General features: G+C 47.9%; 1 protein-coding gene across 2 annotated transcripts in view; it reads left to right on the top strand.

Annotated features, from left to right (window-relative positions):
- IGF2R (insulin like growth factor 2 receptor) overlaps window positions 1–25,299 on the top strand; it is a 136,397-nt gene that overhangs the window by 84,139 nt on the left and 26,959 nt on the right. Inside the window, exons 20-35 of one of the 2 annotated variants that reach the window (XM_033234290.1) lie at window positions 5,843–5,944; window positions 7,759–7,860; window positions 8,612–8,804; window positions 10,047–10,217; window positions 11,000–11,143; window positions 11,250–11,425; window positions 12,020–12,107; window positions 12,902–13,117; window positions 13,881–14,011; window positions 14,278–14,375; window positions 17,740–17,876; window positions 19,409–19,596; window positions 21,457–21,583; window positions 22,220–22,339; window positions 22,669–22,925; window positions 23,209–23,427. In XM_033234290.1, coding sequence (XP_033090181.1) covers window positions 5,843–5,944; window positions 7,759–7,860; window positions 8,612–8,804; window positions 10,047–10,217; window positions 11,000–11,143; window positions 11,250–11,425; window positions 12,020–12,107; window positions 12,902–13,117; window positions 13,881–14,011; window positions 14,278–14,375; window positions 17,740–17,876; window positions 19,409–19,596; window positions 21,457–21,583; window positions 22,220–22,339; window positions 22,669–22,925; window positions 23,209–23,427 — 2,469 coding nt within the window. Of the gene's footprint in view, window positions 1–5,842; window positions 5,945–7,758; window positions 7,861–8,611; window positions 8,805–10,046; window positions 10,218–10,999; window positions 11,144–11,249; window positions 11,426–12,019; window positions 12,108–12,901; window positions 13,118–13,880; window positions 14,012–14,277; window positions 14,376–17,739; window positions 17,877–19,408; window positions 19,600–21,456; window positions 21,584–22,219; window positions 22,340–22,668; window positions 22,926–23,208; window positions 23,428–25,299 lie in introns of both variants that reach the window. The other variant, XM_033234289.1, reaches the window with a different exon arrangement.

The following is a 25,299-nucleotide window of genomic DNA, read 5'->3' as shown; positions in this document are numbered from 1 at the left end:
TTGGAGCCTGAATGAGGAAGGCATTATCTTGTGAACAAGTCTGTCCAGGTGTGGTTGCTGTCCTCAGTCTTCTTTTGTGGGATAGATAATGAGATTTCCGAGTTTCTTTTGGAAAGAAGCCTTCTTGGTCAGGTAAGGAAATCCCAGAGAAAGTCCCTCCCTGTGCTTGGGGGTGGAGGTAACAAGGCACAGTTAAAAGGATGACCTTAATTCTCAGGCAGCTTCTCAGCATGTCAAAGCACCGGTCCTTAGGGTATTGCTTTCTGAGCCCCAGCAGCCCAAACCACAAAGTCCACAGATAGGAATCTGAGGCTTGATATATCTCAGGCCTGTGGGTGAACAATGAGGGTTGTATGTGTAATACAAAACAGGAATAAGAAATTAAGGCTGAAGGCTGGGCACGCTGGTTCAGATCTAATCCAGCACTGTGGAAGGCCAACATGGGAAGATCACTTGAGGACGGGAATTGGTGACCAGCCTGGACCACATAGTGAGACCCCATCTCCAAAAAATAAAACAAAATTTAGCCAAGTGTGGTGGCTCATGCCTGTAAGTCCCAGTTACTCTGGAGGCTGAGGCCGGAGGACTCCTTGAGCCCAGGAGGCTGAGGATTCAGTGAGCCGTGATTGCACTGCAGCCTGGGAGACAAAGTGAGCCCCTGTCAAAAAAAAAAAAAAAAATTGGGAGGCAGAGATGGAAGGACTGTTTGAGCCCAGGAGTCCAAGACTAGCCTGGGCAACCTAGTGAGACCCCATCTCTACAAAAAAAATTTAAAAATTAACCAAGTGTGGTGGTGTGCACCTGTAGTCCCAGCTTCTGGGGAGGCTGAGGTGGGAGGATCACTTGAGCCCAGGAGGCAGAGGTTGCAGTGAGCTGAGGATGTGCTACTACACTGCAGCCCCTTGGCAACAGAGCAAGATCCTGTTTCAAAATAATAATCACATAAGCAACTTCAGCAAAGTCTCAGGATACAAAGTCAATGTACAAAAATCACAAGCATTCCTGTACACCATTAACAGACAGACAGAGAGCCAAATCATGAGTGAACTCCCATTCACAATTGCTACAAAGAGAATAAAATACCCAGGAATCCAACTTACAAGGGATGTGAAGGACCCTTTCAAGGAGAGCTAAAAACCACTGCTCAAGGAAATAAAAGAGGACACAAACAAATGGAATAATAGTTCATGTTCATGGATAGGAAGAATCAATATCGTGAAAATGGCCATACTGCCCAAAGTAATTTGTAGATTCAATGCCATCTCCATCAAGCTACCAATGATTGTATTCACAGAATTAGAAAAAACTACTTTAAAGTTCATGTGGAACAAAAAAAGAGCCCACATTGCCAGGACAATCTTAAGCAAAAAGAGCAAAGCTGGAGGCACCACGCTACCTGACTTCAAACTATACTACAAGGCTACAGTAACCGAAACAGCGTGGTACTGGTACCAAAACAGATATATAGACCAATGGAACAGAACAGAGCCCTTAGAAATAATACCACACATCTACAACCATCTGATCTTTGACAAATCTGACAAAAACAAGAAATGGGGAAAGGATTCACTATTTAATAAATAGCGCTGGGAAAACTGACTAGCCTTATGTAGAAAGCTGAAACTGGATTCCTTCCTTACGCCTTATACAAAATTAATTCAAGATGGATTAAAGACTTAAATGTTAGACCTTAAACCATAAAAACCCTAGAAGAAAACCTAGGCAATACCATTCAGGCCGTAGGCATGGACAAGGACTTAATGACTAAAACACCAAAAGCAATGGCAACAAAAGCCAAAATAGACAAATGGGATCTAATTAAACTAAAGAGCTTCTGCACAGCAAAAGAAACTATCATCAGAGTGAACAGGCAACCTACAGAATGTGAGAAAATTTTTGCAATCTACCTATCTGACAAAGGGCTAATATCCAGAATGTACAAAGAGCTTAAACAAATTTACAAGAAAAAAACAACCCCATCAGAAAGTGGGAAAAGGATAGAACAGACACTTCTCAAAAGAAGACATTTATGCAGCTGACAGACACATGAAAAAATGCTCATAATCACTGGTCATCAGAGAAATGTAAATCGAAACCACAATGAGATACCATCTCATGCCAGTTAGAATGGCAGTCATTAAAAAGTCAGGAAACAATGCTGGAGAATTTGGAGAAATAGGAACGCTTTTACATTGTTGGTGGGAGTGTATATTAGTTTAACCATTGTGGAAGACAGTGTGGCGATTCCTCAAGGATCTAGAACTAGAATTACCATTTGACCCAGCAATCCCCTTACTGGGTATATACCCAAAGGATTATGAATCATGCTACTATAAAGACACATGCACATGTGTGTTTTTTGCGGCAGTATTCACAATAGTAAATACATGGAAAGAGCCCAAATGTCCATCAATGATAGACTGGATTAAGAAAATGTGGCACCTATACACCATGGAATACTATGCAGCCATAAAAAAGGATGAGTTCATGTTCTTTGCAGGGACATGGATGAAGCTGGAAACGTCATTCTAGCAAACTATCATAAGGACAGAAAACCAAACACTGCATGTTCTCACTCATAGGTGGGGATTGAACAATGAGATCACTTGGACATAGGGTGGGAAACATCACACACTGGGGCCTGTCAGGGAGTAGGGGGCTGGGGGAGGGATAGCATTAGGAGAAACACCTAATGTAAACGATGAGTCAATGGGTGCAGCAAACCAACATGGCGTATGTATACCTGTGTATCAAACCTGCATGTTGTGCACATGTACCTTAGAACTTAAAGTATAATAATAATAAAAAGATATTTAAAAAATCAATAATAAAATGAATTAAGGCTAGGAGGTAGAGGAGGTGAGTGGGATTGCTGTTGGCCCTGAGTTCCTTAGCCAGAGGAGAATGGCATACCGTGTGGAGTTTGCTCTGCTCTTCTCTCCATGGAAATGCTTTGGGGCCATTTTATACAGTCCCAATTGCTTCTATTTTTTAATTGGGGTAAAATACATATAATATTAAACTGACCATTCAGACTGTCTTTGGGTTACATATATCATACACATCTCTAGTGTCCTGTATTTATCACCAGTATCCATGTCCAGGACTTTTTTTCTTTTTTTGAGACAGGGTCTTGCTCTGTCGCCCAGGCTAGCGTGCATTGGGTGCCATCATTGCTCACTAAATCACCGCAGCCTGAACTTCCTGGGCTCAAGTGACCCTCTCACCTCAGCCTCCTGAGGAGCTGGAACTACAGGTGGAGTTACCTGTAGTTATCAAAATGGTTTTTAAAGCTTTTGTAGAGATGAGGTCTCTCTATGTGGCCCAAGCTGGTCTTAGAACTCCTAGGTTCAAGCAGTCTTCCTGCCTCAGCTTCCTAAAGTGCTGGGGTTATAGGTATGAGCCACCACACACAGCCTAGAAAGTTTTTGATAGTCTCAAATCTAATTTGGAAAGGAGAGCTTTATTTCTCATAAAGGTTTGCAGCCTGCAGGGTGGCCATTTCTGACAGGCTGGGAAGCATAGCCTCAGGCCAAAAGCCAGAAGCAAGCACTGGGAGGGAGGAAGATTAAGACACGAATGGATGCTGAACAGGTTAGCCAAGTATAGATATTCAGCAGGTTACAGGAGCAGCTATGCATATTCATGAAGGGGTGACATGCACACGTGTGGTAGGCAACATGTATGCAGCATGTGTCCCCACGTTCATTTTGGGTTGGAGACGTAACATTTAAATATATTACAGTTAAAAAAAAAAAAAAATATATATATATATATGGCAGTTAGGCCCTATATGTGGAAAGGTGGAGCAGAGGACACAAAGGCCCTGTGTGCAGCCTCCGTAGACGGCCAGGACCACCTGGGAGTTGTGGTCTCTTATCAGGAGGGAATGCTGATCGGTTTTGTGTTGTCAGAACTGCAAAAAAGGACGGACGTTGTCAGGTGGTGGATTGATACCAGCAGCAGAGTCTTTGAAAAGGGCCGGCTTCTGTTTAGCACTTAGGGAAGAAAGCCTAGCGGTTAATGAGGAAAGGGGTGTAATGAGGTATGTCTCACCTCCCACCCCGTTTTGGACAGGAATGCAGTTTTTAAAGTTTCTCTGGGGTCCCCTTGGCCAAGAGTGGGATGTGTTCAGTCAGTTGTGGGGCTTAGGGTTTTATTTTTATTTCTTATTACTTGTAGTTTTAGGTTTATACCAGGGTCATGTGTTTTTGAGAAATTATCACATGGTTAGGAGAGTGGAGACACTGGAAGCCATGTTCATTATCAACTAAATTATTAACAGTCCGTTCTTAAGGGTGTGTGGCAGCTTCCTCAAGCCCCTCTGAAACGAGCCAGCAGGATGCGTTCTGCCCTGCAGTGGCCCAGTGGGTGCTGCCTCACTCACCTGCCTGGTCCGCTTTGTCGTTGGCTAACGCTCTTTTTCCTGAGCCACACTTCCTTTAGAGTTGAAGATCTCTGTGATCAGGGAATGAATGACGGGCAGGCTGAGCTTGGCCCATGCTCTCTGCGGGAGGTGTTCTGTCCGGGCTGGACACACTCTCCTTAGGTTCACCTGAGCTTGGGCCGCCCACTTCTTCCTTCAGTCTCAGGAAGGATCCAGGTTCAGTGTTGGACGGGGAGATGTCCAGGTTGCCCAGTTCAGCCTGGTGGTCTCTGTCTTGGGCATGTCTGTGCATTCCCTACCTGTGGACTGCCCCCTCCCTCTCTGGTTTCTCGTTGCCATTGAGACACTTGGTAGTTCCGGAAAATTGTTGAATCCTTGGTTTTCCAGCCTTTCTGTGATACCTTGTTTAGTTTGCAGAGTAACTTCACATTGTTGTCGTGTCTGTCAGCACTCATATGGGGCCTGTTGCACAGCAGCGGCACAGGAAATACGCTCACTGAGGGATTCAGGGCCACTCTCCCAGGGGTTTGCAGTCACAGAACTTTCACAGGCTAAAGCTCAGTCCCTTTCACAGGCACATTGTGAAGTGGAAGGAGCAGGTGTGTTTTTATTCTGCTGTTAGTGTTGCTGAGGCCTGAAGTGGGTGGGGGCTTTCCAGGGTAGAGAGCGCTTGATGGGCAAGCCACTCAGTGTTAGTGGCTGTTGTTCCTGAACCCGTGACCCTGGGCAGGCGTCTTAACTTCGTTGTGCCTCAGTCTTCTCATTTGTAGGCTGTGTTTATGGGTCATTGTGAGGCGCAGTTGAGAAATGCTAACAAAACTCACAGTGCAGTCCTGGTGTGTGATAAACACTCCCTGATTGGCAGCTCTACCATGGCCCGTGTGGTGGTGGTGCTGTCACCAACCCAGTAGCTCTCTGGGGGAGCTTTTCCTGGAAGCATACGCACCAAACGGCGTACAGATGAGAACGTGACACAGCTGGGTGAGTGTCCACAAACTATACATCAAGAAAGGATATGCTACCTGCTAGGAGCCATCCTCTGCCTTCCTGACCTCTGACAGCGCAGACCAGTGTTGCCTAATCCTGAGCTGATGTCAGTGAACCCTGTGTACCATTGCCTTTGTGTATGGCTTCTTGCATTCAACTTTTTGTGTAAGGTGCTTCTCAGAACCTTGGGCTCAGACCTAGGTTTGGATCCAAATTCTACCATTTACTGCTGGCGTGATTTCTGTATTTCTGAATATCCAAGCGTAAGAGATTATTTTGCCTTCTTAGGGAGAATGAGAACATTAAATTCTAATTAGGTAATGCACATTAAGTGCCTAGCTGTGTTGGTTGACTCATAATAAACATACAGCAGATTTTGGCTATTTTTATGTCTCAGGCGAGTGTTCTTTTGGTTAGATCAAGTTCCACGTTACTGTATTGACTTTTACCCTGGATTTGCTCTTTCAGAACAGCCACCCAATCTTTTCTCTCAACTGGGAGTGTGTGGTCAGTTTCCTGTGGAACACAGAGGCTGCCTGTCCCATCCAGACAGCAACGGATACAGACCAGGTACGTGTGCTTTCTTTCGCCTGGCCCTCGTGCTGAGCTGCCTGATAGACATCCTCAACTCACCCCAGTGTTCCAGCTCTGAACTGATCCCTGCCCCTTCTTTCTGAATCAGTTACTGCGTTGCATTGACAGTGGGTGTCTGCAGATCACCCTGAGTTCCTCTCCACCCCCAGCTCCCAGCTTCTAGCTCCTGGGATAAGAACCAGGTCCCTCAGTCTTACTCTGCCCACTGTCATTTCCTTCCTTTTGTTTCCATTCCTTTGTTTCTCCCATGTGGCAGTGGCATCCTGGTGGGCTCTGGGGCTTCTGCACCACTGGCAGATGTCTGACTATTCGATACGTCACTCCACACCTAAACCATCTCAGTGCCTGTCCCCTAGAGGGTAGAGCCCGTATGTTTTAATATGATCCTATCCATAGAGCACAGCCTGCAGGTGTTCATGTGATCCTGTCTATAGGGTAAGGCCTGTGTGTCTCGTCTGTGCATAGGCCAGAGCCCACAGGTGTTACTGTGGTCTTGTCTATAGGGTGAGGCCTGTGTGTCTCACCGTGGCCCTGTGTGTAGGGCAGAGCCCATAGGTAGGTGTTAATATGATCTTGTCTACAGGGTGAGGCCTGTGTATCTCACCGTGGCCCTGCGTGTAGGCCAGAGCCCACAGGTGTTACTGTGCCACTCGAGGCTCTCAGTGCCTAGTGTGTCCTCTGGCTCTTCCCGCACTCTGCCCGGGTCCATGCTTTCCCCTTGTTGAGTGCACCCTGCAGGGCATAGCAGTAGCTGCTCAGTGACGTTCTCTCTGACCTCCCCAGGGTAGTGAGTTGTTTTCACAGCACCGTGTATATTTCTTTATGGTGGGACCTGTTTGCCACTTCCTGTTCTAAGCTACACCGCAGACTCTGGCAGCAGAGACCGGGGCTTTTCCAAACCAACAGCCCCGGCACAGGGTCCTGGCTTTGTAAGTGCTCAGTGAGGGCAGGATGTTGGGCACCCTGTTCATGGACAGTGTTTCTGGGTCTGTGGCCACCGCCCCCTTCCCTGCATGCAGTGGACAGAGGGAGGCCCAGGGCAAAGTTGCATACGGAGAGGGGAGGATATCATTTGACAGTCACCTGATCATACGTCCCATGATTACCTTAAGGGAGTAATTGAGACAGAAAACAGAACATGAGTTTTCTTAAGATGTTTATTTTCTTTAAGAAACTAATTTATGGGCCGGGCGCGGTGGCTCACACCTATAATCCCAGCACTTTGGGAGGCCGAGGCGGGCGGATCACGAGGTCAGGAGATGGAGACCATCCTGGCTAACATGGTGAAACCCTGTGTCTACTCAAAATACAAAAAATTAGCCGGGCGTGGTGGCGGGTGCCTGTAGTCCCAGCTACTCAGGAGGCTGAGGCAGGAGAATGGCGTGAACCCGGGAGGCGGAGCTGGCAGTGAGCCAAGATTGCGCCACTGCACTCCAGCCTGGGCGACAGAGTGGGACTCCATCTCACACAAAAAAAGAAAAAAAAAAAAAAGAAACTAATTTATGAGTCTTACGTTTCCTCTCCAACTTTAGGGAGTAACAGTAGTCTTCTTAGAGAAATACAGTAGCCTTAACAGCTTCCAGGTGAGTGTAATCTCTGAGTCTGGGCTCACACTTGGTATACTTTGGTGTATTTGCAGAGGCTCCATTTTTGATAGGGATTTTGAAAGTAAATGGAGAAACAGCTTTGTCAGGTGCATACATGCAGGTTTCTGGAGGTGCTGTATGTTTGTTATGTTCCTGTGGAATTGGTTTAAATGCGCCCCTCTTCCCCCATTTTGTTTCCTGTAGGCTTGCTCTATAAGGGACCCCAACAGTGGATTTGTGTTTAATCTTCACCCGCTAAACAAATCGCAAGGATATGTGTTCTTCAGCATTGGGAAGACTTTTGTGGTAAGAGCTATACCATGCATTTCCAGTTTGCTTTGAAACAAGGGCAGAGTGCATTATTGAAGTCACCTGCACCTGGTGATTCAGGAGACAGAATTGCCCAGGCCACTGTGGTGGCAGCTCTTACTCAAAAGGAGATGGGAAAATCCGAATTTAAGGGAAAGATGAAGTAAAACCATTTACCACCATTCTGGCCCAGTTCAGACGTGAAGACTGTTATTCTTCATAAGTTCTCTTTAAAGAAACACTTCTATGTGTAGTGCTGACGGTCTCTCTTTATCTGCACACCAGAGAACATTATTGACTTCATTTTTACAACTATAATATAATTTTTAATGGAATGATATCAAAATTTTTAAGAAATGTAGGATACCACTTTGTATTTACTTCAATTCACATGATTTCAACAATATGTACTTTCTCACAATTGAAAATATTATAACATTATGACTTCTATGTCTTCCCTCTCTTATATATGGTACATTATTACATGCAATAGATCTTATGCATTTATAGATACAGGGATGTATAAGTTTAAATGATGTATATATACTAAACCTTAGAGGCAGGTTATCGATACTGCCCTTTGGACTTATGTACTAACTGTACTAACATGCTGGAAAGTGGAAAGTTGGTAAGTTGACTAACAGATAAGAAACGTTTAACCTAGTGGGATTTGGAGTTGCTAGGGTTCTTGTCTATGGAGATACGTGGCATAAATTTGTTTGTATGGCTCTTACCGTCTGATCTGCAGTTTAATGTCTGCGGCACAATGCCTGTCTGTGGGACCATCCAGGGAAAACCTGCTTCTGGCTGTGAGGCAGAAACCCAAACTAAAGAGCTCCAGAATCTGAAGCCAGAAAGGGCAGTCGGAATTGAGAAAAGCCTCCAGCTGTCTACAGAGGGCTTCATCACTCTGACCTATAAAGGGCCTGTCTCTGCCAAAGGTAAGCTCAGAGCCATGTTGTTTTGTAGCTAAAAAGGGCCTTGGTGGCTCTGTGGCTGGCCATGCACCTTCCTGAGTGTAGGATGTGCACACTCCCCTGTCACCATGGGCTGTGCTGTCCACCTTGCTGCAGGAGCCACCACGTTGGTCTTCCTGCATTTGACCTCGCATACAGGAGTCCCATTATCCGCGGGTTCACTTTCTGTGATCTCACATGGTCCGAAAATAGTAAGGTATTTTGAGAGAAAGAATGAGAGAGACCACATTCACATAACTTTCATTACAGGTATTGTTACAGTTGTTCTGTTTTATTGTTAATCTCTCGCTGTGCCTAACTTACAAATTGAACTTCATCCTCAGTATGTGTGTAGGAAACAGCATAGTATGTATAGGGTTCTCAATTTCAGGCATTCACTGTGGGTCTCGGAACATATCACCCCACAGATAAGGGGGGCTGCTGTAGCCTGTATTCAACACAGCAGTCAGAGTGATGTTTCTGAAATGTCTCATCATATCACTTCCCAGCTCGGAGGCCCTGCCCTGCACCTAGAGTAGAAGCCAGTGAGTCAAGATTGCGCCACTGCACTCCAACCTACTACTAAAGATCATAGTACGGCCATGGGACACCCATGGGGGCTCTCTGAGATGATCGCCCCCTGCTCTTCCTGCTCAACCTGCTGGCCTCACTGTTTCTGATACGAACGAAGTGCAGTCTCCCCCACCCTCCCCTCCTGAGTCTTTGTACTTGCTGCTCGCTCTGCAACCAGCACAGCTGCAGGCAGGGGTTTTCGTCTGCTTCCTTCATTCCTATACATGGTGGGAACTTAGTATTTGTTCAATAAGCCAACAAATTAGAGTTACATTGTCTTCTGTTGCTTGGATTGATAAACTTGTGGGATTTAAATATTTTCTGGAAGAGTAGGAATGCTAGGATATTAGGCTCATGGTAGAAATCCGTCATAGCGTAGGCCACCGTTGCAGTGTGTAAACCTGTCATCACATAGGCCACTGTTGCAGTCAGTGTTTAAACCTGTTGTAATATAGGCCACCGTTGCAGCGAGTGTGGCCTCTCTGTTCATGTCGAGTCCCTCGATACAGACTTGGTGCCCTGGTGTCATTGTTCCCACGAATGACTGTGAAGCCTGTTGGCAGTGGTGGCCTTGTCCTGTTGCTGCACTGTGCTTGTGGGCTGCGTCATGAATACTGTTCTGTTTCTTAAAACCTGGGCCTTCTTGCTTTACAGGTTCTGCTGATGCTTTTATCATCCGCTTTGTTTGCAATGATGGTGTTTACCCGGAGACCTCCAAATTCCTGCATCAAGACATCGACTCTGGGCAAGGGATCCGAAACACTTACTTTGAGATTGAAACTGCGTTGGCCTGTGTTCCTTCTCCAGTGGACTGCCAAGTCACTGGTAAGGCTGTGCGGCCTAAGAACTGAGAGGCCGGTCGGGGTCAGTGTGTGTGTGAGTGGATATGAAGGTGTGTTTCTGTGTGTGTATATGTGTGTGTGTGTGTGGTGTGTATGCTTAGTTTTGCAGGCAGCGTGACATTTCTGTGACATATTTTCTTTGAATGATGCCTAGAGTTGTAATGTTTTTCTTGAAGAGAATCTGACTATATAACTAAGTTTTAAGCTATCTTTTGGGATCAGATGCATCTTAAGAACACAGAAGAAAACGCAGAGGAAACACATTTCACATACACTGTCAGAGCTTCTTATTTGGGGATGAAACGAAAAGAAAAAGATGTGAAAACTCCCTAAGCTGTGGCCTGGAAGCTGACAGTGTATGCCGGAGACTGTGACCTCTGGGGCTGGCCCTGCCCCTCTGCAGCAGGGGCACTTCCTTGTCAATGGAAGTGGGAGTTTGGTTTTTTCTTTAAAGAGTCTTTAGGGTCTCACTGTGTTGCCCAGGCTGGCCTTGAACTCCTGGTCCTAGTGATCCTCCTGCCTCAGCCTCCGAAGTAGCTGGGACTACAGGCGCATGCCACCAGACGCGGCTGTCAAGAGCAGTTTTGAGGGACAGAGCGGGTGTGTTTTGTAGGCAGAGCCTCTCAGCCTCCTGTGGATTTCCTTATTCTCATAGTTAGGAATGCCAGGTTCACGCCTCCTCATTGCCTGTTTAGGGTGAAAGGCCGTTCTTGAGAGCTCACAAGGAGGCAGAGTTCTCCAGCATGGTTTTTTGTTGTGTTTCAGACCTGGCTGGAAATGAGTACGACCTGAGTGGCCTAAGCACAGTCAGGAAGCCTTGGACGGCTGTTGACACCTCTGTCGATGGGAGAAAGAGGACTTTCTATTTGAGCGTTTGCAATCCTCTCCCTTACATTCCTGGATGCCATGGTGAGTTCTGCTTGGTCTCTTGATTGGCATCTGTTCATATTGTTAGAGCATTTGACTCAAGGTCATTGCCTTCCTCATGCCTAAACCACGAATTCTGTTCTTCCAGGCAGCGCAATGGGGTCTTGCTTAGTGTCAGAAGTCAAAAGCTGGAACCTGGGTGTGATGCAGATGAGTCCCCAAGCTGCAGCAAATGGATCTTTGAGCATCATGTATGTCAACGGTGACAAGTGTGGGAACCAGCGCTTCTCCACCAGGATCACGTTTGAGTGTGCTCAGATATCGGTGTGTGTTCAGACCAGCGATGACATGTTGTCCCTGGGTCACTCCATTTCCCATTTTCCCTTGAACCTCTGAATCTTCCAGCTTGTTTAAAACTTGCCTGTGTTTTCATGGAGTTTTGGCCATTGCTGGGGTTTGACGAGAATGCACTCATTTCTTCAGGTCTTAAATGTTTAATAAATGCTATGTAGTTTGCACGTGGAGGTCAAAGATTGGGTACTAACTGTGGCTATCATGTATTTAATTTTTTTTTTTTTTGAGATGGAGTCTCATCTGTCACCCAGGCTGGAATGCAGTGGTGCAATCTTGACTCACTGCAAGCTCCGCCCCCCAGGTTCAAGTGATTCTCCAGCCTCAGCCTCCCGAGTAGCTGGGATTACAGGCGCCTGCCACTGCACCCAGCTAATTTTTGTATTTTTAGTAGAGATGGGGTTTCACCATCTTAGCCAGGCTGGTCTTGAACTCCTGAACTTGTGATCCACCCGCCTCGGCCTCCCAAAGTGCTAAGATTACAGGCGTGAGCTCCCGGGCCCAGCCCCATTTGATTAGTTTTTAAAATAAACAGGAAACAGATCAGGCTGCTGATTTATATTACAGGGCTCACCAACGTTTCAGCTTCAGGATGGCTGTGAGTACGTGTTTATCTGGAGAACTGTGGAAGCCTGTCCCATTGTCAGAGTGGAAGGTAGGACTGGGCCTGTCCCTATGAGTCATTTTAAATGTATAGAGTAGCAGACGTTCTGAACGATGCCTTAGATACGAGACCGTGTGGTAACGGCCATAGCTGGGGTCATGAGACACACGCTGGGGGTGGATAATTTCTCATCCTTGAGCTTTTCTTTTTACTGAAGCACATTGCTAATTTCACCAGTGACATTTTTCTTGTGTGCTTGGATCGATGGGTTTTTGGCATCTGATGCTTGAACACACTAATGTGGGGTTTGGTTTTGTGTTGTTTGATGAAGCAAGTCTTTTTTCAGGGACCTAGACTTTCCTAGAAAGCTGTTTGCCAGGTGAGTTGTATTATATATAAACAAAATCATGTGGAAATGGCTTTTAATGCCCATTTATAGCTGGTATTTACCTAACCAAAAATTGTAAAACTTTTTTTTTGTTTTTGAGACGGAGTTTTGCTCTGTTGCCAGGCTGGAGTGTAATGGCGCCATCTCGGCTCACTGCAACCTCTGTCTCTTGGGTTCAAGCTATTCTCCTGCCTCAGCCTCCTGAGTAGCTAGGACTACAGGGCACCCACCACCATGCCCAGCTAATTTGTATATTTTTAGTAGAGACGGGGTTTCACCCTGTTGGCCAGGATGGTCAAGATCTCTTGACCTCGTGATCCGCCTGTCTCAGCCTCCCAAAGTGCTGGGATTACAGGTGTGAGCCAGTGCACCCGGCGGTTTGTAAAGCTTTTTGCTTGAAAATATGAACGTGTGTGTGTGGGTGCAGTGGCCCTTCACTTCTTCCCTGTTCTTGAAGGAGACAACTGTGAGGTGAAAGACCCAAGGCATGGCAACTTATATGACCTGAAGCCCCTGGGCCTCAACGACACCATCGTGAGTGCCGGCGAATACACCTATTACTTCCGGGTCTGTGGGAAGCTTTCCTCAGACGTCTGCCCCACAAGTGACAAGTCCAGGGTGGTCTCCTCGTGTCAGGAAAAGCGGGAACCGCAGGGATTTCACAAAGTGGCAGGTACCATTGTTTGTCCTTTTCCTTTTGTTGCAAAGGAATGGAATTAAAATATTAAAGTATTTTGCTAAAGGTGAATTTTCCCTTGAGTCAGAAACATGAGTGTTCTACTGTAAAAAAAAAAAAAAGCATTTTAATGATATTTCAGATTTTGCTTGATTTTCTTAATCAGAGTGCATACTGAAGGATGTTGGTAGAACATGTCTGTTTTATTCTTAGCCGTGCCCGTTACTGACTCTAAGGCCATATTTCTCTTCTTTCTGACAACATCGGGACACAGTGAGCTAGCGAGTGATGGATGTTCTGAGGTAGTACTTGATAGCATTGCGTCAGAGGGAATGCATTTAGTACCAGGTTTGGCTGTAAAAATTCCAGGGCAGGCTGTTGGTCCTTCATGCTGTTTCAGCTGTTGGGCAAGATTTAAATACATTTAGGAAATTGTAAAAATGAAGTCAAAGTAGCTGTGGTGAGTACATGGACAGCCCTCAGGCACAGTGGAGAAAGTGGCATTTCCTTAGGTGATGAGGCTAAGGAATGCCCCATGTCATCAGACACGGTTCAGTCTGTGACGTTGCAGCAGCCCTGGACAAGGGGAAGCCTGATTTTATTCCCAAAGTGTAATGTGACAGGAGTGCACGGTACGGTGCTGGGAGGCCAGGGATACTTTGTCCCACACTCTGCAGAGTGTGGTGTCACATGTCTTAGGCTAAGTTTGACAGCCTAGGGACCTGAACCAAACCTTGTTTAATATCCTCCTTCTTTACAGGCCTCCTGACTCAGAAGCTAACTTATGAAAATGGCTTGCTAAAAATGAACTTCACTGGGGGGGACACTTGCCATAAGGTTTATCAGCGCTCCACAGCCATCTTCTTCTACTGTGACCGCAGCACCCAGCAGGTGAGCATGTACCGACAGCCCTCAGCGGGGTCTTCTCCCCACCCTCAGGCTGCTGGGATCATATTAGAAAGAATCTGTCCTCAGATCTAATCACATCTCCTGGTTCACTGAGTTTAAAATATCATTTACAGAAAATATGTTGAAACTTTCATCAGTTAGTGTAGATTTTCATGAACATAACCATTCTTTACTGTTTTCATTCTTAAAACTCAAAGCATAAAGTTTTGCATTCTCACTTTTATATATGTGCCTCTTAACTTTTTTAGCCAGTGTTTCTAAAGGAGACTTCAGACTGTTCCTACTTGTTTGAGTGGCGAACCCAGTATGCCTGCCCACCTTTCGATCTGACTGAATGTTCATTCAAGTAAGTCAATGGATACGTTGTCTCTTTTGGACAGACTAACTTGGTATGATTTTGCTTTAATAATTAGTGATCTTGGGTACAGGGGATTAGACTAGTCGGTTAATTTACCTAGGACTCGGTTTGCTCATATTAAAACGAGGAGTAGGTTAACTCTCAGCTCCGTCAGCACCTTGAGCTGCTGTGGTGACTGCATGGGGAAGGGATTGGAGCCGAAGCAAAGAGTGGATACCTGGCACTCTTGTGTGATCCACATGCCACACAATGAGCAGAGTGGGCCAGGAGCGGTGTGGTGACCCCTGCGACGACGGGAGGCCTTCGTTGCGTGTGATCGTCCACAGAGCTGCTCTCACAGCTTTGCCAGCTTGCCCTCTGGACACCTGGGGCCCCATCCCTAGAGATTTTGGTTCTGTGGGTCTCCGGTTCTGTTTTTCTGGAGGGATGCCCTGGCAGTTCCACTCTGTGAAACACCCAGTACGAGCCCCTTGGTCACAGTTGACTTTCCTGGGGGAACGTGCAGGCGATTCTCTTTCCTTCCAGCCTTTGTCCTGTTGTGTCATCTGTTATTTGTGTAGGTGAAAGAATCATTTAGGTTTTAGGAATGTATATAAATGTAGGCACTTAGTAATTTATGTTCAATGACTTTAAATCATAATTTTAGTAATCTTACCTTTTCCAGTTAACATTTTGTAAATATTTTCATGTGAAACAAATTTGTTTCTCATTTCTACTGGGTGGGAAATGTTCTCAGTAGATATCCCCGGTTCACTTAGCAGTTCTCTTTCTGCCGTTTGAGGCTGCCTTCAGTTTTCTGGTGTTTATATACAAGGAATAAAACTTTGATTTTCTTTGCACATAAAGCTTTTTTCCTAAAGAGAGAGAGAGAGAGAGAGAGAGAGAGAGAGAGAGAGAGAGAGAGAGATATCTTTCCTAAAGATGTGTGTGTGTGTATATGTATTTGTGTGTGTGTGTATGTATATATGTATGTATTTTTTTTGAGATGGAGTCTTGCTCTGTCACCCAGGCTGGAGTGCAGCGGCGTGATCTTGGCTCACTGCACCCTCTACCTCCCTGGTTCAAGCAGTTCTTCTATTTTAGCATCCCTGGTAGCTGGGATTATTATGGACATCACCATGCCTGGCTAATTTTTATGGTTTTTTTTTTTTTGAGACAGAGTCTCGCACTGTTGCCCAGGCTGGAGTGCAGTGGTGCGATCTCGGCTCGCTGCAATCTCCATCTCCCAGATTCAAATGATTCTCCTGCCTCAACCTACCGAGTAGCTGGGATTACAGGTGCCCGCCACCACACCCGGCTAATTTTTTTGTATTTTTAGTAGAGACGGGATTTCACCATGTTGGCCAGGCTGGTCTTGAACTTCTGACCTCAGGTGATCCTCTGCCTGCCTTGGCCTCCCAAAGTGCTGGGATTATAGGTGTGAGCCACTGCGCCGGCCTATTTTTTGTATTTTTAGTAGAGACAGGGTTTCACCATGTTGGCCAGGCTGGTCTTGAACTTCTGACCTCAGGTGATCCTCTGCCTACCTTGGCCTCCCAAAGTGCTGGGATTATAGGTGTGAGCCACTGCGCTCAGACTTCCTAAATATATTTTTATGCTAAGTTTTTAAAAGTAGAATTAAGTCAGAGGAGAATTTTATAATCTCTTATAATAAAAGATAATACATATCTATTGTAATTGAGAGTCCAAAAATATTAATAGTTGAAATTACTCTCCCCCACCTTTCCCTCCTCTAGCCCTAGCTTCACTCCACTTTTTACCATTTCTTCTTGTGGTTCATTTTGGAACCTTCTATAACTCTAAACCTCTGTAAGCTTCTAATGGTGTCTGTTGACTCTCTTTTAAACGGTGAAAGCTGTCCTCACCTGTACTGTTCTCCTCTCCTCTCTCCTCTGCCTTGACTTTGTTAGTTCTATTTTTATTTCTTCTACTGACTACTTTTAGAGCGTTTGGTGATATTCACTAAACTCTGTTCTTGCCCCATCACCTTCAGGCAGCTTTCCCTTCCTGCCACCTGCCCCTAGTTTGGGCACTCCTTCTCTTGTGCCTGCAGTACTGCAGCTGCCACTCCGAGGTCTCCCTGCCACGTGCCTTGTCACATGTTTGGTCAGTCCCACACAGTAATCAGGGTGATCCTCTTGAGATAGAAGTCCCACCATGTCGCTCTTGCTGGAACTTTCAATGCAATGAGCACCCATCTCACTGGGACCCACAGGCTGAAGTTCTTCCTCTGACGGACATGACCTCCGTGTTACCTCTAATCTCGCTTTCACTCTGTTCCAGCCACTTGGGGCTTCTGCCTTTCTCAGGTTGCGCCAGGCTTATGTGCCTCGGGCCCTTTGCTCATGCTGCTCTCTGCCCGGGATGCTCTTTACTGGGTGCCAGGATGGTCAGTGATTGCATTTCTCTCAGAGTCTATTCACAGGTCCTTTCTTGGTCACGCCTTCTCTGGCTCCTCTGTCCAAAATTTCAACAGCTGCTTTCCTCTGCCCCTCAAACTTCACATCCCCCTCATCTGCCTTTTTTTCTTCAGGTCTTAATTCCATTCAAATACACTATGTATTTTTAAAAGTCTACCTTGTTCATGGTCATTTTCTTCCACAGGTAATTTTTGTAAATTTTGTAAGATTGATGATGTTTATCTGTTTTATTCAACACAGTTACCCCCAGTTTAGCATACAGCTTTTGAATGAATGGCCAGTTTTCATTCCCGTCGGAAGCACTGAGAGCTGCCGCCGAGGTGGCATCTGTAGCTGCTCCCGTCCCTGCTCCGTGTTGGCAGAGTGTGTGTCTCGCGCACTGTCAGTACTGCGCCTGGCATGGGCTTGGTTCCCAGTTAATATCTGTATCTGGGATTTGTGTAGTTAGTGAACCTTTAGCCTGTGCAGACAGGTCAGCAAGCCCATTTTAATTTCAGTAACTGCCAGCGGCCTTGGTTTTAAACAACAGATGGCCTGCGGCCGCCCCGGGCGTGACCCCTGCTGTGTGTGCTCCGAGCATCTTGGCTGCTCACCTTTGTCACCAGCGAGTTCCACTTCTCAGTGACCTGAGCACAGACGACATGCACTTTGCAGACACCGGGTTTTTCTGTTAAAATTAAAAATGTTTTTTTTAAGTGAGCCTAATAGTTTCCTGAACTTTTATGTTCAGGAAAGTTATGTTGTTGCTGATTCTGATGGTGTGTGTGTGTGTGTGTGTGTGTGTGTGAGAGAGAGAGAGAGAGAGAAATCGAGTCTAAAGTTCTGTCAGGCTTAGACTATGCCTGAATACTTGAACCTTTCTAGACAGAGTGCCCAGTGTTTAACTAGAATACGACCAAGCCTAACTAACTGCAGAGTTGTCTTCTTTTCAGAGATGGAACTGGCAACTCCTTCGACCTCTCGTCCCTGTCAAGGTACAGTGACAACTGGGAAGCCATCACTGGGACGGGAGACCCAGAGCACTACCTCATCAATGTCTGCAAGTCTCTGGCCCCGCACGGTGGCACTGGTGAGAGAGGCCTCCTCGTGGGTGGTGGTTGCAGTGAGCATATGGAAGGCTGGCACTGGCGAGAGAGGGCCTCCTCGTGGGTGGTGGTTGCAGTGAGCGTATGGAAGGCTGGCACTGGCGAGAGAGGGCCTCCTCGTGGGTGGTGGTTGCAGTGAGGGTATCGAAGGCTGGCACTGGCAAGAGAGGGCCTCCTCGTGGGTGGTGGTTGCAGTGAGCGTATCAAAGGCTGGCACTGGCGGGAGAGGGCCTCCTCGTGGGTGGTGGTTGCAGTGAGCGTATCGAAGGCTGGCACTGGCGGGAGAGGGCCTCCTCGTGGGTGGTGGTTGCAGTGAGGGTATCGAAGGCTGGCACTGGCGAGAGAGGGCCTCCTCGTGGGTGGTGGTTGCAGGGAGTGTATGGAAGGCTGGCACTGGCGAGAGAGGGCCTCCTCGTGGGTGGTGGTTGTCGTGAGTTTATCGGGGAAGATCAAGTAGGATGGGGATTCTTTGGAGGCACTTCACTCTCTGCAGCATGGACGTGGTTTGGCCAAGAAGCAGCAGGACGAAGAATGATTTAAGGGTCTTAACAATGGATCCCTAGTATGGCCCAGGATAAATCAGTGCTGAGGACTGCTGGGAACATGATAACCCTTTCTGAACATGAGGAGATGGAGGTATAATAGATAGAAATAATCACCATGGGGAGGAGTCCTTCTTAGCAGGTAGGAGATGGGGGGTGTGGTGTGGAGGTCCTGGTGTGTGCCTGCGTGATGTTGAGAGTTGTATGGTCGGTCCTTTGGTGATGCAGGGACAGCTCACCCGAACCTGCAGTGCTTGGCTGAGACTGGATATCAGCTGTACATGGGAAACCAAGGGCACCTCCAGGGATCTTGGTACCCATCATGGCCCCTTGGAACCCTGAAGATGAAACTCGCCCCATGCTCGTGGCATTTCATGCTGCCCCGCCTGCCTCTTGGGTGGCTCACCTCAAAGCAGGTGTGGCTATCTTGAGCTGCAGCAGCTGGTTCCATCCTCTGCGTGGTCTGAGGCTGTGGTTCTGCTTCCCCTTGCTGTGTTGTGCCGTGCAGACTTCGACACAGCGGCTCTACCCCTGTGGCATGGGACTGGTTCTTCACCCAGGGCACATGGCACAGGCATTTTAGGGACTGGGAAACAGGCAGAATTCTTGGTCTCCTCTTGAATTAAGAAGGTGTGTGGATGTAGGCCATTTAAAATGTTCCTCTGGCTTCATTTGGGAATTTGAGCTTCATCCTGTATGGGGTTCAGAAGGAATTTCGGCTGCTACAGCCTAGCTGCCCTCTACACCTCATGCCCGCCTGCCCCAGTCCAGTGACGGAACAGCAGGTAAGTGAGTGAGAAGTACCGTGATGTCATTGTCGTCTGACTTATGTGGAAGAAATAGCAGGTATTTTGGAGTGACTCTTAGAAAGCGTATGAAGTTCTGCAGCATGTGTGACATTTCTTGCCTGATGAAGTTCTGTTCTAGCCTGGGAAGTCACTAAAGGCAGCTCTTTCTTGTGTCTGGTGTTGCAGAGCCATGTCCTCCAGAAGCCGCCGCGTGTCTGCTGGGTGGCTCCAAGCCCGTGAACCTCGGCAGGGTAAGGGACGGACCTCAGTGGAGAGATGGCGTCATTGTCCTGAGATACGTCGATGGCGACTTATGTCCAGACGGGATTCGGAAAAAGTCAACCACCATCCGATTCACCTGCAGCGAGAGCCAGGTGGTAAGGGACTGTTCCTGCGCCTTCTGCTGTTGCAGCGTTGGGATTCGGGCCCCTGGGCAGGGCGGTGAGCCCCACGTCCTCATCTGCCTTGGGACGTGAGTTCTAGAGCCTGGGATGATGCACCCTTACCAGAGGCTGGGGAAACAGCGTCGCCGCGGCCTGCAGTCTGGGGAACCCTCGTGCTGTCTGGCTTCTTAGAAGCTTGCCTGGCAGTTCCTGACTCAGAATTGGTTCTCTTCAGAGTTGGACTCAGACCCCGCGAAGGCTGTAGGGGAGACTGTTGTTTGACTACATGCCCTTTGTCTTCATGGCGGCAGGTTGGGAAGCACGAGAAGGTTGGTTGGGCCCAGGTCACAGGTAGCGCTGCCACTTCCCAGCCACGTAACTTGGTTAATTACTCAGGTACTGTGCACTGCTCACTCGTTCATAACATGAGGTATACTTGTCTTGCCCGTTGCGGGGTTTTGAGAGAAGAGGTAGGAAGTGCCAGGTGTCATTTCTGACACATGGGAGGTGCACAGTCAGTGATCATGAGTGCCTGTGATCCATTCTTTCCTTACTTGTATGGCATGCACATCAGCAGGTGTCGACGGCACGCTGGTTTCTCTGTGTGTGAGATTGTGGTGAGCCCCAGTGCTCGCGTGCACCACGAGCTCGGTGGCTGAGTTGGGCATTAACTTGGGCAGGACCAGCTCGCTGGGTGTCAGGGTGGCTCGCCCCATGCTCTCCAGGGTGGGCAGCAGTAGTAGAGGAGCTTGGGATGGGAGTGCTCCAGGAGCTTCAGGCCTGCCCTCTTGCCTGGAGTGGCAGGGAAGTTTCCTCCTGGGAAGGTTGTGCAGAGGCTTAGCCCAGACTCATGAGCTACTGGGGCCCCTGAGCATTCTCCTCTCTGATCTGAGAGGCTCAAAGCCGAGGACAAAAGGGCAGCCCCACGTGTGGGGGACAAAGGTGAGAGGCTCTGTGGGGCCCCTGTGTGCCCAGGACCCAGGAGGCTGGGAGGGAAAGTTGAGGGCTGTGTGGGGTTCCTGTGTCCAGGACCCAGGAGGCTGGGAGGGAAGAGTGAGGGGTGTGTGGGGGCCCTGTGTGCCCAGGACCCAGGAGGCTGGGAGGGAAGGATGAGGGTGGTGTGTCGTGGCCTCTGTGCCCAGGACCCAGGAGGCTGGGAGGGAAGGATGAGGGTGGTATGTGGGGGCCCCTGTACCCAGGATCCAGGAGGCTGGGAGGGAAGGGTGAAGGGTGTGTGGAGGCCTCTGTGCCAGGGCCTGAGAGGCTGGACTGCAGTGTGGCTTATCAGGTTGCCCAGCAGGAATCATGGGATTTACCTGGGAAGGAAGGTGCTGCTGAACTCATTAGGCCAGCTCTGCAGTGGACATGAAATGTTTTGGGATGAGCAGCGTAAGCCTTGGCTGGGGCCAGTGGGAGGATGTGTAGAATCGGCTAGTTCTCTTGGTGGATCTTTTTGTTTTGACTGTTGATAATGGATTTTACCTGATTTGGTTTTTAGAATTTTATCAGTGATTTCCACATTTGTGTCTCCCGGTAGCCCTTCCAGCATTCTTTGCACGCCTGTCCCCAACCCCTGTCCTGTTCCTCAGCCTGAGGGACCTTCCTGGTCCCCTAAGTGGGTTGCTGCCTCTGGGTGTTTGACTTACCTGCGGGGGAAGCCCATGATGGCAGCTCAGGACACATTCTGACCCCTTGTTTTTCCCAGTCTGCACCTCATCCCACAGGCACATGGAGATAGAAATGTCACATGCTGTGGAGTTTTTCAGAGAAACTTCCACTCGTAAGTTGAAATCATGATAGACGTGGAATTTTTGCGTGATCCCTTCAGGACCTGTCTGTGCTTTGTTGTAGAACTCCAGGCCCATGTTCATCAGCGCCGTGGAGGACTGTGAGTACACCTTCGCCTGGCCCACGGCCACAGCCTGTCCTGTGCAGAACAACGAGCATGACGACTGCCAGGTCACCAACCCAAGCACAGGTGAGAGGTGGTGCCAGTTGCTAACCCCAGCGCAGGTGAGAGACGGTGCCCTCACCAAACCCAGCTCATCAGGGGAGAGACCTAAGGAGAAGCTATGGGCAGCAGGCGCCCTGGGCAGAGGGTCGTGCTGTGTAGGTGTGTCTGGCCTTTCTCTGGATGGGCTGCTGTGTGTTCTCCTGGCTCTCCTTCAGTGGAGGCGAGAATGTTCCCTCAGAGAATCCATCTCCCCATCACTCTCCTGGTGTGAGAGGTGCCCCTGGCTGGGGTTACTGGCAGTGTCAGCTCCAGCAGCTCCAGGCTCACCAGGGCAGGCTAGAGCTGGCCGCTGGCTGCCTTTCAGTGCGCTGGCAGCCTCTCCCCATGCCCACGGGAATCTTAGTGGCTGCTGTGGTATGGCCCAGCAGAGGGTGCTGTGAGCCACGGTCTTTTCAGCTAAAGATGGGACATCTCAAGGATCAAGGGACTGATAGTCTCATGATACAGCCTGGCTGTTGGTAGAGGATTTAGGGCAGGGGTCGTGGTGAGAAGTCAGAAGTCCCAATGCTGGCATAATCTGCACATGAGCTCGCCAATGATAAGCCTCCCAAATCTGAGCTCCCTGAAGTCACTGTGTCCCCATCTTCTTCCACCCTACAGGACACCTGTTTGATCTGAGCTCCTTAAGTGGAAGGGCAGGATTCACAGCTGCTTACAGCGAGAAGGGGCTGGTCTACATGAGCATCTGTGGGGAGAATGAAAACTGCCCTCCTGGCGTGGGTGAGTGCTGTGTTCTCTCGTGTGTTGTCTGACTCTCCTGTCCTCCAGGGTTGTCCTCGGCCTCTTTGCGTGCCGACGGCAAAAAGGATGAGCAGAGCCAGGAAGCTGAGACGCTTTTGTCTCCTGCAGCATTCAGCCCATGTGGGGGACACATGGCCATGTGATGGAACGAACATTCAGTGTAAAACAATGGTTAAAGCCAGATTGGACACTTGAAGTTACAAGTGCTGGCTATGAAATGGATGGTCCTGATTTGCAGAAAGTTCTCATCAGAAAATTGGCCATTGAGTCTGTGATTGTGTTTTCTCTGCCTTTCCCTTGTGGTGCAGGGGCCTGCTTTGGACAGACCAGGATCAGCGTGGGCAAGGCCAGCAAGAGGCTGAGATACGTGGACCAGGTCCTGCAGCTGGTGTACAAGGACGGGTCCTCTTGTCCCTCCAAATCCGGCCTGAGCTATAAGAGCGTGATCAGTTTCGTGTGCAGGCCTGAGGCCGGGCCAACCAATAGGCCCATGCTTATCTCCCTGGACAAGCAGACATGTACTCTCTTCTTCTCCTGGCACACGCCGCTGGCCTGCGAGCAAGCGGTGAGTTTTCAGATGGGCACGGGAGAAGTGCATGTCCAGTGCCCAGCTGCACCCAGGCCCCTTCATGAGCTTCACTTGCCCACTAATAGATGCCCAGCTGACTTGTGCACTCCTGATCGCCCCAGGAATAAAGTTGACTGGAAGTGCCCAGTGCTATGTAATGAAGCGTTTTGACACCTTTCTTTTTTGTCGTTGTTATTCAGCTTTTAAATTCGTATGGATGACCTAGTGGTGATTAGGAAAATTGTTTTGTAGACTCAAAGCAGTCTTTCCTACTTAACAGACGGAATGTTCCGTGAGGAATGGAAGCTCTATTGTTGACTTGTCTCCTCTCATTCATCGCACGGGTGGTTACGAGGCTTATGATGAGAGTGAGGATGACGCCTCCGATACCAACCCTGATTTCTACATCAATATTTGTCAGCCACTAAACCCCATGCATGGAGTGCCTTGTCCTGCTGGAGCCGCTGTGTGCAAAGTTCCTATTGATGGTCCCCCCATAGTAAGTATGACAAATCCAAGGGTGGAGATAATTTTTGCAAGACTTTTAGTGATAACCTTTGCATTGTTTCTTGCCTTAAGTGGAGAGTTGCTCAAGCTTAAGAAAATGGAGAAAGTAAGTGGAACTATGTGTGTTCCGGGTCCACTACAGGAAGATTAAAGGTTTGCACACTGAACTATCAGCTGATGATGGTAGCCAGTGGTTGAGCATGGGAGATAACATGAATATGTGTGTAGGGACTCTAGCTGTCATGAGCCTCAGGGTTGACCCAAATCAAGAAGTTTTTAGGTGAAGTGACAGGAAAGCACATTGGTCTAGCCTGGTTTCTTTGTATGAAATGCCTTGTCTTCTGCAGTTAAAACGCGTGTGAAATGCAAACAGTTTCTTGGGCGAGGAGTTAATAATTAAGGGCAAGAGTACGTTTGCTAATAGCTAAATATTTTGCCTTGAAAGCTTTGGTTTTATGCATTAAAAAATTATTTTGTAGAGATGGGAGTATTGCTATGTCGCCCAGCGAGGCTGGCCTCAGGCTCCTGGCCTTAAGTGATCCTCTTAAAGTGCTGGGATTACAGGCGTGAGCCACAGTGCCTGGCTTGCTAGCATGTTTTAATGGAAATTTGGATCTTTAAAAATTGTCTCCATGAGTTATATTCATATTTTGTCAAATCCTTGGTATGTTTTAATACTTGAATGTGTCTCACGAGCCATCTGTATTTCTATCTGTATCATCTATTATGCTTTAAAGATGTAAAATATATTGTAAAATATCTGGATGCCCTTTAAAAGATGGACATTATATGTGGCAGTGATATGGGGAGATGTCAGGAGTGTGTAAGGAGATCGGCCACAGCGTGAATTAGCACAGCTCCAGCTCTGTGTGAGACAGAGGCCTGGACAAGCTGAGTCTCCCCAGGAAGCTCTTTGGTAGTGTCCTTTCTGACAGCGCAGACCGGGGATCCTCGATCGGGAATCATTTCCTTAGAGGTCCGATCTGCCTGGCCACCGGCTGTCAAATGTTAAAAGGTGTAGAAAGTTCTTTGACTGGAGAAGGTGTGGTGCCACGTGGTCTGAACGTGCCCCACAGTGGTGAATGAAGAGCACTGTAGCTGAGAACAAAATCATGGGGAGGCTGCTTACACACACTCACACCCACGTGCACACACGCGCACGCATACACACATTCATCACATCCACCATTCCTGGCCATTCACCTTTATTTACTTTTTAAAAATAAAAAAAGGTTTTTTTTCTCATAATACTCAGATTGGTCTTTCGTTTATTTGTTTATTCACTCAAAAATATCTATTGGGCAGCTACTGTGTGCCAGGTGCTGTGCTAAGCAATAAAAATGAACAGCGAACACCACCTGTCCTCTCTCCCAAGGGCATAGCCATTGGGTACTGCTGGGCCACGTCAGTGGGCAGTCCCAGAGCAGCACTGGGCAGTGAGGGTGGCAGGTCAGCATGGAGGTTCTGGCCTTCCCCTGTCAGGCGGTGGGAGGACTGTGTGGCATCCTTGGAGGTTTTTCAGGTTCCGGCCTTCCCTCAGCAGGTGATGGGAGGACTCTGTAGTATCCTTGATGTGACTGGAGAGAGAGATTCCTATTGCTTAGGATCTTTGAAAATTGAAGATACCTATCAATAGAACCAACCTTAGGACTCACCTTGGGATCAAAACGATAACCACTGACATAAGGAGGTTACATAGCATCTCTCAAGCCTTCTAACTGGAGTTGGTATAAACCCAGTTTCTTTAGATGCTGCTCATTCTCAGAACCTGTGAGGCCTGGTTTTTGCAATTCTGTATCAGTTCTTAATTCCACTCTCCTAGGGAACGGCTAATTTCCTAAAATACTCTTTGCCCTTGCTCTTT

The sequence above is a fragment of the Trachypithecus francoisi genome, unplaced genomic scaffold, assembly GCF_009764315.1.
Source record: "Trachypithecus francoisi isolate TF-2019V2 unplaced genomic scaffold, Tfra_2.0 Lachesis_group15, whole genome shotgun sequence".
In the NCBI taxonomy this organism is placed as follows: Eukaryota; Metazoa; Chordata; class Mammalia; order Primates; family Cercopithecidae; genus Trachypithecus; species Trachypithecus francoisi.
The sequence above is the reverse complement of the archived record's forward strand: the minus strand, read 5'-3'. Positions and strand labels throughout refer to the sequence as shown.